Source organism: Rhincodon typus, chromosome 6, assembly GCF_021869965.1.
Source record: "Rhincodon typus isolate 14 chromosome 6, sRhiTyp1.1, whole genome shotgun sequence".
NCBI classification, from domain to species: Eukaryota; Metazoa; Chordata; class Chondrichthyes; order Orectolobiformes; family Rhincodontidae; genus Rhincodon; species Rhincodon typus.
The window spans coordinates 24,884,611-24,898,579 of record NC_063337.1 but is presented as its reverse complement, the minus strand read 5'-3'; the positions used below and the strand labels follow the sequence as shown (position 1 = coordinate 24,898,579).

Sequence of the window (13,969 nt, the reverse complement as noted above, 5' to 3'; positions counted from 1 at the left end):
GTTCTAAAAGAGTAGGAAGTTCTGATTTAAGGACGATTTGAATGTTCTTTTGTATTTTTGCATATGTGTCCCATCATGAATATGTTCTTTTCACAATTTTTTTTATTTCAGGTATGCTCCCTGTTATCTCCACACGCCAGCTGTCTAACTTTGAACTCACTCTCAGCCCTGACGGCACTCGAGTTGGCAACCACAAATGTTCTAACTTGCTGGACTACAATGAAGTGAAGACGCGTTATGGCTTTTTGTCAGATTCCACTAAAAACCCCGAGGTGATTGGAGAAACCGCTCCATACCAGTATAGCTCATCTCTGCGTGGATCTTCTACACTGCGGTTCTACCGAAACCTCAACCTTGAAGCTTGTCTCTGGGAGTTTGAGAGTTTCTATGATATGTCTGAGCTGCTCACGGACTGTGGAGGCACTATTGGGACTGATGGCCAGGTATGAATGGCATCTTCTCCTCAGCAGTGTTTAGTATGCACCACATATCTTTTCTTACACAGATGAAATGATGATAACTGATATTTATTTGAAAAGAATGAAGAATGCCACGTATTATGGACTGAATTTTATGCCCTCCTTTCATGTTTGAAGGTGAGAGTTGGGCATATCAAATAAAGCAGCTGGCCAACCCACTGCCTTCTTGCCAAGTCCATATCACCTGCTCACCCTTATTGAGGCATTCGGGTGGACAGTTGATTGGCACATACCACTTCTGCCACAGTCTTTCAGCTAGCATGGGAAGGCATCCCAGAGCAGATTGTGGGCTGCTGGGGGCAGGAAGGTTGAGGTAGCTTCCCAAGCCCCCCGGACGAGATAGTACCGCCTTTATGTCTCCACATTAACCCTGACTTGACAGAGCCTGCTCCGTCTCCCAACCCCTTCTGCCAGCGGGGCATTGTTGCTGTGCAGATTTCACATTGGCAAAGTGCCGATTGACATTTGGGTAGGTGGAGAGAGGAGTGGGTGGTCCAACCTCCATAGTATCCACCCTCTTTGTATTTCTATCACTTCCAATTCAGACTAGCTCCTGTCCAACAGTTGGGACTCGAGATGTACCGCTGAATATAAGGTGGTGAATAATAGATTCACAAGACTTATTCCTAGGATGGTGGGACTCTCCAATGAAGAAAGATTGGGTAAACTGGACCTGTAATCTTTAGAGTTTTGATGAATCAATGAGATATCCCTTTGAAATGTACCACATGCTTAAATGGATAAATGCAGTAAATGCAGGTAAGATATTTCCCCTGGTTGGGGCATCTAGAACCAGGAGTCACAGTTTTAAAAATAAGAGGTACTATTTAAAACTGAGATGAGGAGAAATTTATTTACTGAATGGGCTGTGAATGTTTGGAATTCTCTATCCCAGAATGCTGTGGAAGCTTGGTCTTTTTTAACGGGTTTCTGATTTTTAATGGCATAAAGGCTTATGGAGATAGTGTGGATTAAAGGCATTGAAGCATTTGATCAGCCGTGATAAATTAAATGGCAGAGCAGGCTGAACAGACTAAATGGACTACTCTTGTTCCCATGTCCTATGTTTCTGTAATCTACATCGATTTATCAGCTTCTGTCACTAGACTAGTAATCAAAATCCCCAGGCTAACATTCTCGGCGGATAGTGAAATTCAAATTCAATAAAATTTGAAATGAAACAATAAATTGCAAGGTGATGACCATTGTCAACTGTTATAAAAAACACCTCGTTCATTAATGTTCTTTAATGAAGAAAATCTGCTAACCTTACCTAGTCTGGTCTACATGTGACTGCAGAATTACAGCAATGTGGTTGACTCTTAACTGCCCTCTTAAATGGCCTAACAGGCTGCTTGACTGTATCGAGCCGCCATCAAGTATAAACAAAGGCATGATATTGGACAGACTATTGCATCAACTTGAACACCGGAAATGACAGTTGCAAACTTAGTCCTGTTGACAAATGCAAAGCTTTCCTTGCTAACACATGGGTGCTTATGACAAAGTATTGGGAGACCTGATGCACAGACTAATCAAGCAGCGACCTGACATATTCATTCTTACGAAATTGTACTTTACACACAAATATCCCAGACACTTCCACCACCATCATTAGTTATGTCCTGTCCAATCTGCACCATAGACCCACTAGAGACGGCATCACAGTGAAACATGTTAAACTCCCTAATAGCACCATGATTGTACCTACATCCCAAGGACTACAGTGTTCAAGAAGGCAGCTCACTTGTAGAACTATTGGAAGTGGGTAATAAATGCTGGGCCAGCCAGCGAAACCAACATCTCACAAATGAATATAAAAACTCACTATCATACCCATCAATATAGAGGATATCCTGTTTAAACTATTTTGAAAATAGTTTTGTTTATATTATTAGACAAGCGCATTGTCGATCTTCGTATCCAATAATTATAGCATCATCGTTAATCCGGTGTTTTCCTTTTGAATCACATCATTGCAGTCATTTGCAGTAAATACGAACATCTGTATAAACAACGCTGCCGTTTAGTATCAGTTTTGATTAATTAAAATTGTTTTCATTCAACTAGAGCAGGCAGATCTTGTTTGTAGTCTGCTGCAAATCACTATTTGTGTGCTTTTAGATGCCTTTCTAAATATCACTTTGAATATAGTGAAATCAAGACACATTTTTCTATCTTGTTAACCCATTTCCTTTCAAAAAGATTGAGGAAAAAGGCTCCATTTGCTGAAGGACCAGAATGATGTAATGATAAATAGTGCCAGATCTCCCTTCATTTACACTATGTGGGTGTCTGCTTACCTCATTACTTTACTGACTGTCTCCTGGGTGGCGAACAAAGCCTTACTGTATGGGTTGAAGTTTTACTGTAACATGACACCACACAGAATGTTGAGCCACGTGTATACAGGTAGAGTGTGAATCCTTTTGTTTGTCAGCTTTTTATATAGGCCCACATGTCTTGAGTATGGCTGAGATGTGAGATTGCCTCTTGTTTTGAATTCTTTTCCATAAATTGCATCCTGCCTACTCATTCCTTCTAAGCATTTGCCTGATATTATGATAAATGTTCAACTTTTCAGTTTATCATTTGTATTTCATTTTAGTTTGCTCCCCCTATTTAATTTTCTTCCTCCTGAACCTCCTGTGCGGAATTCCCACTGTTAAGAGGTCCAGTACTCTGTCCTCTATTGTGTGTGGGTGACATGCAAGATTGCCTAACTGGTTGGCTAAACCTTGGTATTTTTCTCTGTTTCTAACACAAGTCCTTCCTAAGCAACTTGTCTGTTCAATAATGCAGCATGTACATGTAGCACACCTACAAGTGAAGCTTCACTTGGAGTATTATTTTAATTAAGTCTAATGTTAACTGACTAAAGACATAGAAAATAGGAGCGGAAGTAGGCCATTCAACCATAAAATACATTTATTATCTGTTTTAAAATAGCCATTTCAGAATTCAACCTAATGAAGTCAGTTCTTTCTGCATGATTTAACCAAACGTTTTCAGCTTAATCTTAATTTGGTGGTAATTGTTGACAGTATTAAATGTAACGGAGTTGGTAATCACAAGATATGTAAATTGGGTGGAGAAATCTGGAGATCAGTTCCATAGTGGTCATACTTCACCCACAACTACAAAGCATTTAATATTTTACCTGGCACTTTGTAAAGGTAACTCTTAACAGATTTTTACTTCCAAAAGATTTTGTTCTTTAAGCTTGAGACATAAATGAGGAGGTTTGTTGTACCACCACTTGTCTATCTACCTCCTCCAAAAGGGATTGGAAGTCACAGTGAATTTATGGATGCAGGATCATGAGAATAATGTGTCACAACGCAGTATTAAGTGAGAGAGGCAGACTGTGCTACAAAAAGGAAGAAAATTGAATTTCAATGGCTCGAATCTTTGAATGTTTCAAGTGAAAGAAGTATGTCAATATTTCTCTTTTGACAGCACTTTTCAAACTTATGACCCTTACCACATAGAAGGACAAGGGCAGCAAATTCCTGGGAAGACCATCAGCTGCAAATTCTATTGTCTATCTTTCAATGTCATTAGCTCCAAGTCCTGGGCTCCCTCCCTGACAGCATTGTGGACGTCTCTATACCACATGAACTTCAAGGGTTCACGAAGGCAGCTCACCACCACCTTCTCAAGGGCAATTAGGGATAGACAACCAATTCCGGCCTGTCAGTAGTGCCCACATCCCAGAGAAAATTAATCTGTGATCTCTTGGTCACCACTGACAAAGCAGATCTTTATTTATCCAGTAAGCACAGGGGCTGTCATCACTCATTGAACAGAGGCAGCCGCAGCAGTCTCAACTTTATCAGCAGTAGAAATCAAAGAACTTCAACCACCCTGGTAAAGGGCAGCCTTCAGATAACTATAGCTTCTTGTCATAAATGGAAATGCATTATCTCCCTGCTTTTGTTGCTGCAGTGTTAAGGGCTAGATTTTAAAACAAACTGTGTCTCGGTGGCGCTTCTCTTTGATGTCTACTGCAGATAAGGAAGCTCCTTTTTCTGCATCCATTTCTTACTGTTGAGAAGGCAATGATCATGCAGTTCAGAACTCTGCAAATAAAGACATTTTCTCTTAAGTCCAATGTAATGGTTTGTGCACTTCTATTTGTCTTTTATGGTGTTGTTTTATGTACAATACTTGAACTTTAGTGAAACAATGCAATGATCAAAGTCTCCTTTCCTTTTTGGGAGACCTGCTCTAACACTCCCTCCCTTCTACCAACATTTCTCCAGTTGAGTTATTTTAATGCTTCAGAGAACCTAGAAGGATTTAACTTTGGGGAAAATGTAGGATACTATACAAAATCACTAGAAAGGTGCAGAAACACTGAAACTTGAAACATTGACTTTCAATATCAATACCATTCATTTGTGTCCTGCTGTCCCTGGCCTGCTATGAAGTGCAGGTAAGAACACTTCATTGATATATCATGGACACTAAGTAGTGGCACACTCCTGGTAATGATATTTCCTTCACCTGCAAACTTGGGATCCTCTCCAACAGTGTATGCTTCACAGCTTTATACCAAGATCATTCTGATTGCACAAACCTCTGATGTTCAGATCCTTGACTGTAAACTGAAAGCAAATTTTCTGGAATTCACTAAATTAAAACAAAGAACTGAGGATGCTGGAGATCTGAAATAAAAACAGAAATTGCTGGAGAAACTCAGCAGATCTGACAGCATCCACAGGAAGAAAGCAGAGTTAAAGTTTCCAGTCTGGTGACTCTTCATCAGAGACTGTGTTCTCCTTGTTACTCACTTGAACAGAATTAATTTTCTTTGTATTAAAGCAATTTATTCTGACTGTGCTTCGTCAGAAAGTATTACCCCAACTTTGTTCACCGTACCCTTTCCAAAGTTCTGCCTGCCTTCTCATTCACTTCTAGATAACCAAATCGAAGGAAAATCCATTGTAACTTTTAGAAAATCACACTGACAAAATATATTGTCACCGTGTACTATTCTGTCTGGCGTAGAAGTGCTAAGATTTTTATCATATGATAATTGAATTTTATTAGACATTATGATTACTTTGTGATTTTTATTCAAGGAATAAATGTCTTTTTGCTAATCAGTTGAAATTGATAAAATGAACAAGCATATTGATCAACTCAAAGCAACTGTGATGAATGCAGAAAATTTTAAATCACGATTTAGACATGCAAATCAGGATCTAACGTTAAAGACTAATCGCGGGTTTTGTATTTGAGCATTTTTCAGCATATTTTGAATGCATTTTTACTTTCTGTTGAAAGATGTTGTCAAAAATTGTGTTGCACATCTCTGTACCAACTGGCTAACAGCTGGAAAACAGTACCATTATGCAGTCATTAGACAAATAGAAATTAATTGTTAAGGCACATGGTCATTGCCTTGGACAGCAGTGTACATGGAAACTTGAATTTTCATCTGTCAGTTGATTTCTGCACACTAAAAGCTGTGGTTAAATCTCTAAGTTAGACTGAGTTACTGTTCATCTTTGGTAATTTGGATCTTTGGATATGTCTGATATCTATGATGATGATGTACTTGCTTTCTATAGTTTGAGTGCCTTGTTAGTTGTAAAATGCAGTCAGGTGCATGTTGCCTGAAGGATATTCAAAACACAGGACCACAACTCAAAACTAATCATTACTGCTATTTGTGAAACTCTTAATAAACATTGAGGGCAAGATTTTCCATTTTGCAGCCTGTGTATGGGGGTTGAGCATGTTCAGTAGCAACTGTGCAGCCCACCAAGGGAAGAGCTCACTGAATCGAGCTCCAGTCAGCTTGTTACGAGCTTCTTGACGAATCGTTTTTGAAATCCTGCCTCGCTAGCAGCAATCAGAAGCTGACAGCTGCCAGGTCCTAGAGGCTGTTGATGAAGTCCTTGTCTATAGGGAGTCCAACAACGAGAAGGTCTCACGGGGTTTGGGTTGCAGGAAGATGGGAATCACAAGGTTTGAATGCAAGGGCAAGGGGTGGCTTTCAGCATGCCCCCAGCAGCCAACAAAAAACGCCTGGGAGGCAGGTTGCTTGGTTTTCCCAGTTGGAAAACTAACCACATTTCTGAGTCAGAAGCCGAGGAAGTTAGAATGGGGAGCAAAGAAACAGCAGAAGAATTGAACACATACTTTTGTTCTGCCTTCACAAAAGATAGCACACATAATCTCCCAGAAATGTTAGGGAACCAAAGATCTAGTGAGAGTGTGGGAATTGAAGGAAATCAGTATTAATAAGAAAATGGTGCTTGGGAAATTAATGAGGTTAAAGGCTGACATATTGCCAGGGCCTGATAATCTGCATCACAGAGTACTAAAGGAAATGGCCCTGGAAGTGTTGGGTGCATTGGTGGTCATCTTTCAAAATTCAGTAGACTGAAGTAGTTCTTACAGTTTGGAGGATGACAAATGTAATTTCACTACTTATAAAGGGAGGGAGAGGGGTAAAAAAAAGAGAGAATTACAGAAGAGTTAACCAAACACCCATAAAATGCTGGAGTTTATGATAAAGGGCATAATAACAGAACATTAATGGGATTAGATAAAATCTGTGTGAATTTATGAAAGGTAAATCATCCTTAACAAATCTGCTGAAGTTTTTACAGGATGTGACTAGAAGAATAGATAAAGGAGAGCCAATGCTTGTAGCGTATTTAGATTTTCAGTAGACCTTTGATTACATCCCACATAAGAGGTTAGTGGGCAAAATAAGGCACATGGGATAGGAGATAATTAATCAACACAGGTTGAGAATCGGTTGACAGACAGGAAACAGAGGGGGAATAACTGGGTCTTTTTACTGAGTGGCAAGGAATAACTAGTGGGGTACCACAGGATTAGTGCTTGGGCCCCAACTCTTCACGATATATATAAATGACCTGGAGAAGGGAAACAAATGAAACATTTCCAAGTTTGCTGTTGACACAAAACTGTGTGGGATTGTAAGGTGTGAGAGAATGCTCAAAGGCTTCAACTTGATTTAGACATATTGAGTGAGCAGCTAAACACATGGCAGATGCAGTACAACCCAGCCAAATGTGAAGTTATATACATCAGTGTGAAAACAGAAAGAAAGAAAAGGATTTAAGTGGTGGTATGTTAGCAACTGTGGATGTACAAAGGAATCTGGATGTCCTTGTACATCAGCCAATGAACAGAGACTGGCAGGTTCAGCAAGCAATCAGGAAGCAAAATGGTACCTTGGCCTCCATTGCAAGAGGATTTGAGTTCAAAAGTAGGAATGTTTCACTGCAGTTATACTGTGATAACAAGGTGTGGAGCTGGAGGAACACAGCAGGTCAGGCAACATCAGAGGAGCAGGAAAGCTGACGTTTCGGATCAGGACCTCTCTTCAGAAATTCTTCACCATCCGATTCTCCCACCTTACTGACCAATCCACACCCCCACTTCCTACCTACACTCACCTTTACTAGCTTCATCCCCGCTAATCCGTAGCTACACTGGCACTATCCCCCACCTCTTCCTCCGCTACGTCGATGACTGTATTGGCGCCACCTCGTGCTCCCACGAGGAGCTCGAACAATTCATCAACTATACTAACACCTTCCACCCCAACCTCAAGTTCACCTGGCCCATCTCTGATACCTCACCCTCCTCCCTGGACCTCTCTCTCTCCATCTCTGGTGACCACCTCGAAACTGATAACTATTTCAAGCCCACCGACTCCCACAGCTACCTACACTACACCTCCTCTCACCCACCTTCCTGCAAGAATGCGATCCCCTATTCCCAATGCCTCCACCTCCACCACATCTGCTCCCAAGATGAGGTGTTCCACTCTTGGACATCGCAGATGTCCTCGTTTTTCAAGGACTGCAATTTCCCCCCCTCAGTGGTTGCAAACGCCCTTGACTGCATCTCTGGCATTTCCCGCACCTCAGCCCTCACACCCCCTCCCCACAATAAAAACAAAGACAGAATTCCCCTTGTCCTCACGTATCACCCCATCAACCTCCAGATTCAACACATCATTCTCCGCCACTTCCGCCACCTGCAATCACACCCCACGACGAAGGATATATTTCCCTCCCCACCCTTATCTGCCTTCTGGAGGGACCGGTCTCTCTGCGACTCCCTTGTCCGCTCAACACTCCCCACTAGCCCCACCACCCCCAGCATCTTTCCCTACAACCGCAGGAAGTGCTACACCTGCCCCTACACCTCCCCCCTCATGTCCATCCCAGGCCCCAAAAATACCTTCCACATCAAACAGATGTTCACCTGCACATCTGCCTATTGCATCCACTATTCCCGATGTGGCCTCCTCTATATTGGGGAGACCAAGAGGAAACTTGGAGACCACTTTGTGGAATACCTACGTTTGGTTCGCGACAAACGACAACACCTCCCAGTCGCAAACCACTTCAACACACCCCTCCCACTCCCTGGACGACATGTCCATCCTGGGCCTCCTCCAGTGTCACAACGATGCTACCCGGAAACTGGAGGAGCAGCACCTCACATTCTGCCTTGGAAGCCTACAACCTAGTGGTCTCAATGTGGACTTTACGAGCTTCAAATCTCCCCACCCCCGGCCTCATCCCAAGACCAGCCCCCCTCTCATCCCTGCCTCCTTGACCTGTCCGTCTTCTCTCCCACCCTGTCTGCTCCTCACACCTCACTGACCAATTCCCACCCCCACGTCCTATTTACACTCACCTTTACTAGCCTCATCCCCGCTAAGCCCATTTCTGAAGAAGGGTCCCTACCCGAAACGTCAGCTTTCCTGCTCCTCTGATGCTGCCTGGCCTGATGTGTTCTTCCAGCTCCACGCTGTGTTATCTCAGACTCCAGCATTGGCAGTTCCTACTATCTCTGCAGTTATACTGTGCCTTGGTGAGACCACACCTGGAGTACCACATGCAGTTTTGGTCTGGTCACGAAGCTGATAAAGGGGATGGCAGGACTCTCCTATGGGGAGAGATTGGTTTGACTGGACTTTTATTAACTGTAGTTTAGAGTAAAGTGTATAAAATTCTAATAGGGCTGGAAAGATGAGATGCACGGAGGATGTTTTCCCTGGTTGGGGAGTCTAGATTCAGGGTACATGGTGTCAGGATATGGGGTACACTATTTAGAACTAGGATGAGGAAACATTTCTTCACTCAAAACATAGTGAACCTGTAGTCTCTGCCACTGAAGGCTGTGGAGTCGAAGTCATGGAATTATTTCTGGAAAGAGACAGATAAGTATTTAAATTTTAAAGGCATCAAGGAGTATGGGGAGAAAGCGGGAATATGGACGGACCGAGACAGAGGATCAGCCTTGATCATATTGAATGGTGGAGCAGGCTCAAAGGGCTGAATGGCCTACTCCAGCTGTGACAGCAGGTAATTTTTCCAAAGACAAGTTGAGGCCCTAATGTGGTTTTTTATTGACTACCAAAGGTCCTAATTGCTGGCAAGTCAAATGGTCAATTATGGAACTGATCCTCATGAGTAACTCGGTGTTCTCACCAGCTTCGTCAGCACTTCCAGCGAGGCAAACACCTCTCCCTCAGAAATAGTGCTTACAGAAGTTAAAGTTTACTTAGTTTTTTTTGTGGCAACTTGAGACCTTGCATAAAGTCACATTTAACTATGTCTGGATGTTGTTAGGTTCAAAGCTGACCAGACATTTATCAAAAACATAGATAGAAAGCAGGGGTGGCCGGGGTCAGTCCTGCTCTTTTACAAATTGACGTTCCTCCTAAATGTGAGCTGGCAGGTGTGTTTTGTTCTGAGCAAGTGAACAGATTTTGCATTATGTACCGTTTATTATCAAGGTAAAACAGAAAAACTTGAAGATGGGAGTCTTTCGTTCCTTTGAGAATGGAATGCACAGAACTGGAAAAGGTCATTAGGGCTCAAAAACTGTGAAGATACGGTACAGCAAACTTTGTTTTAACCTGGCAGTCTCAATGAACTGACTCCCTCGAGAAACTGACAAAGTTATAAACCTCAAATATAGCGACCTTTACTGTATTATTATGTCCAATTATTATAGTTTCTTTAATTTATTTACCACCACATAAATAAACCTGTTGCTCAATCAAATAGCCACAAGAAATATCAACAATTGATTCAAATTCAAGTTGATTTTACCCCAAAAACTCTGACCTACCGCAATTTCCAAGTAGTCAGTTAAGGGTTTGAGTGCGAAGGCTCTGTGCCAATAAGTTTTATTTAAGGCAAAGTTGTGTTATTATTTAAGCGATTTATGCTGCAAATAAAGCATAACATCAATGTGAATACCCCCTGCATTATGTTTCTATTACTTAGTGGGTTTCTCTTCCACTGATTATGCATACCTCTTGATTATCCGGAATGTTTAATCAACGAGCGTGCTCCTGGTCCCATAAATGCTAATTAATAAAAAGTTCGCTGTATATCATTCAGTTCCTCACCAACACCAATCGTGTTCCTAATTAAATATGCACCTACATGTCTCTTCTAATGAGTTGTAGAATCTGGCTCTAGGGTAATCTATTTTGCACATTCCCCACACTAAGTAAATGGTTTAGAGGATGTGCCTGAAGAAGTAGTTCACTGTCAACACTTGATTTACTTGAGGCTATATCAAGGGAAGCACCTTTGTGGTCAAATTCCTACCACCTTTCTGTGACTTGCCAGCAAGTGTCCATTCTTCAGCTAAAAAGTGGCAGCAGGATTTGCAGTGAAATTATTAGGCAAGGATTTGTGCAATTTAACATGGACTTTACCTCAGCAAAACCACTAAATATCCAATATTGTGAACCTATCAAATATAGTGAACAAAAATAAAAGGATTAATCATTTGAACAGAAGTACGTGTGTATTACCTAAAGAAAAATGAAAACAAATGCAGTAGGGCAATAAAATTCTGCAGTAATGACACTGTTCTTAAGGCAATGCTGTCCCCATTTCTGGACTTTTACGAAAAACTAAATACTTAACCTATTGTACCTAAAATACTTTTTCTTTCTTGTCTCATCAGGTTTTAAACCTCGTGCAGTCCTATGTAACTCTGCGGGTGCCTCTTTATGTCTCCTATGTTTTCCATTCCCCGGTGGGTGTCGGTGGCTGGCAGCACTTTGACCTGCAATCGGAGCTTCGTTTGACTTTTGTATACGACACTGCCATCTTGTGGAGGGATGGAATTGGCAGCCCACCAGAGGCTGAACTGCAAGGTTAGTGACTGCCAGAGATTGCTTCACCATTTCTAATTCTTAATGTCAGCAAGTTCAGTTTGTTGGGGATCGATTTCATCAGGAAAACTTCCCTGTCAGTCGTTCGCTTCTGCAATTGTAAGTCAATTTTGTAAAACCCCACCCCATCAGTAAGGCTTTGTACAGAGAGAAAGAAAGTCACACCATTCTCTTCGAGTCGTAGAGCTGAACAGAATGAAAACAGACGCTTCAGTCCAACTCGTCCATGCCGACCAGAAATCCTCAATTAACCTAGTCCCATTTGCCAGCATTTGGCCCATATCCCTCCAAACCCTTCCTATTCTTATCCAGATGCCTGTTAAATGTTGTAATTGTACCAGCCTCCACCACCTTTTCTGGCAGCTCGTTCCATACAGGCACCACCATCTGTGTGAAAAAGTTGCCCCTCAGGTCCCTTTTAAATCATTTCCTTCTCATCTTACACCAGTGCCCTCTAATTTTGGACTTCCCCACTCTGGAGAAAAGACTTTGGCTATTCACTCTATCTATACCCCTCATGATTTTCTAAACCTCCATAAGGTCACCCCTCAGCCTCCAATGTTCCAGGGAATATAGCCCCAGCCTATTCAGCCTCTCCCTGTAGCTCAAATCCTCCAAACATGGCAACATCCTTGTAAATCTTTTCTGAACCCTTTCAATTTTCACAATATCCTTTCTTTAGCAGCGAGACCAGAATTGAACGCAGTATTCCAAAAGTCGCCTATCCAATGTCCTGTACAGCCGCAACATGACCTCTCAACTCCTATACTCAATGCACGGACCAATAAAGACAAGCATATCAAACACTTTCTTGGCTATCTGTCCGCCTGGGACTCTGCTTTCAAGGAACTATGAACCTTCACTCCAAGGTCTCTTTGTTCAGCAACACTCCCCAGGACCTCACCATTAAGCGTATAAGTCCTGCCCCGATTTGCCTTTCCAAAATACACCACCTCACATTTATCTAAATTAAACTCCATCTGCCACTCCTCGGCCCATTGGCCCATCTGATCTAGATCCCGTTGTACTCTGAGGTAACCTTCCTCACTGTTCGCTACTCCTCCACCTTTGGTGTCATCTGCAAACTTACTAACCATACCTCCTCCTATGTTCACATCCAAATCATTTATATAAATGATGAAAAGCAGTGGACCCAGCACCAATCCTTGTGGCACACCGCTGGTCATAGGCCTCCAGTCTGAAAAGCACCCCTCCACCACCACCAACCTCTGTCTCCTACCTTTGAGCCAGTTCTGTATCCAAATGTCTAGTTCACCCTCTATTCCATGTGATCTAACCTTGCTAACTAGTCTACCACGAGGAACCTTGTGTAAAAATCTAAACATAGGATGAAGTATAAGGACCTTCCCATTGCTCAGGCCATGTGAGGCAGACAAAGCAAATGCTCATGTCTGTTTTCAGGACTAGTTTCTTTTTCTGGAACAGGTCACCAGTGTTGCCATAGCTATAGCATGAGGCTTATCACTCCACCACAAGATTGAGTGAGTGGGCAATTCTCCCACTCTTCCCACCCACTGTTGATGTATTTGGCAGGATTGACAGGTTGCTATTTCACCCTGTTTTGGCCACATTATGAACACACTTTCTGTGGCCATCAAATATAGCAGGACTGGCTCAGAGGCTAGGATGCTACCCACTTTTTCATAAGATCTCCCATTCTTGTTCTCAGGGACAGAGTACAAAGCACCCTGTGTCATAATGTAATTGGGCAAACTCAAAGTAGATTTGTGAGAAGGGAATCACATTTGGCAAATCTGTTGAGAATTGTTTCAGGTTGTACCTCGGAGAATAGATAAGGAAACACTAGTGGACATCATGCATTTCGGTTTTCAAAATGCATGTTATGTAAGAGGTTACCGTACTAAATTAAGGTTCATAGGATTGGGGGTAATATATTTGCATGGACTGAGGATTAATTAGTAGACAGCAATCAGAGAGAAGGAATAAATGGAACACGTTAAAGTTGGAAGGTTGTTAAATCTCAGCTATTGCAAGGATCAGTGTTTGAGCTTCAGCTATTAACAATCAATCAGTAACTTAGATGAGGTAGCCATGGTGATGTATTTTTTTTATTTATTCATGGGAGATGGGCATCAATCATCCCTAGTTGCCCTTGAGAAGGTGGTGGTGAGGTGCCTTCTTGAACCGTTGTAGTCTGTTTGGTGTAGGTAGACCCACAATGTCATCACAGAGGGAGGCCAGGACTCTGACCGAGCCGTGATGATGAAACGGGGATATATTTCCAAGTCAGGATGGTGAATGG

At 42.2% G+C, this 13,969-nt stretch overlaps 1 protein-coding gene across 1 annotated transcript in view; it reads left to right on the top strand.

Annotated features, from left to right (window-relative positions):
• LOC109917255 (FRAS1 related extracellular matrix 2) overlaps window positions 1–13,969 on the top strand; it is a 223,505-nt gene that overhangs the window by 193,925 nt on the left and 15,611 nt on the right. The window contains exons 16-17 of the mRNA XM_048598312.1: window positions 112–443; window positions 11,475–11,667. Coding sequence (XP_048454269.1) covers window positions 112–443; window positions 11,475–11,667 — 525 coding nt within the window. The remainder of the gene's footprint in view (window positions 1–111; window positions 444–11,474; window positions 11,668–13,969) is intronic.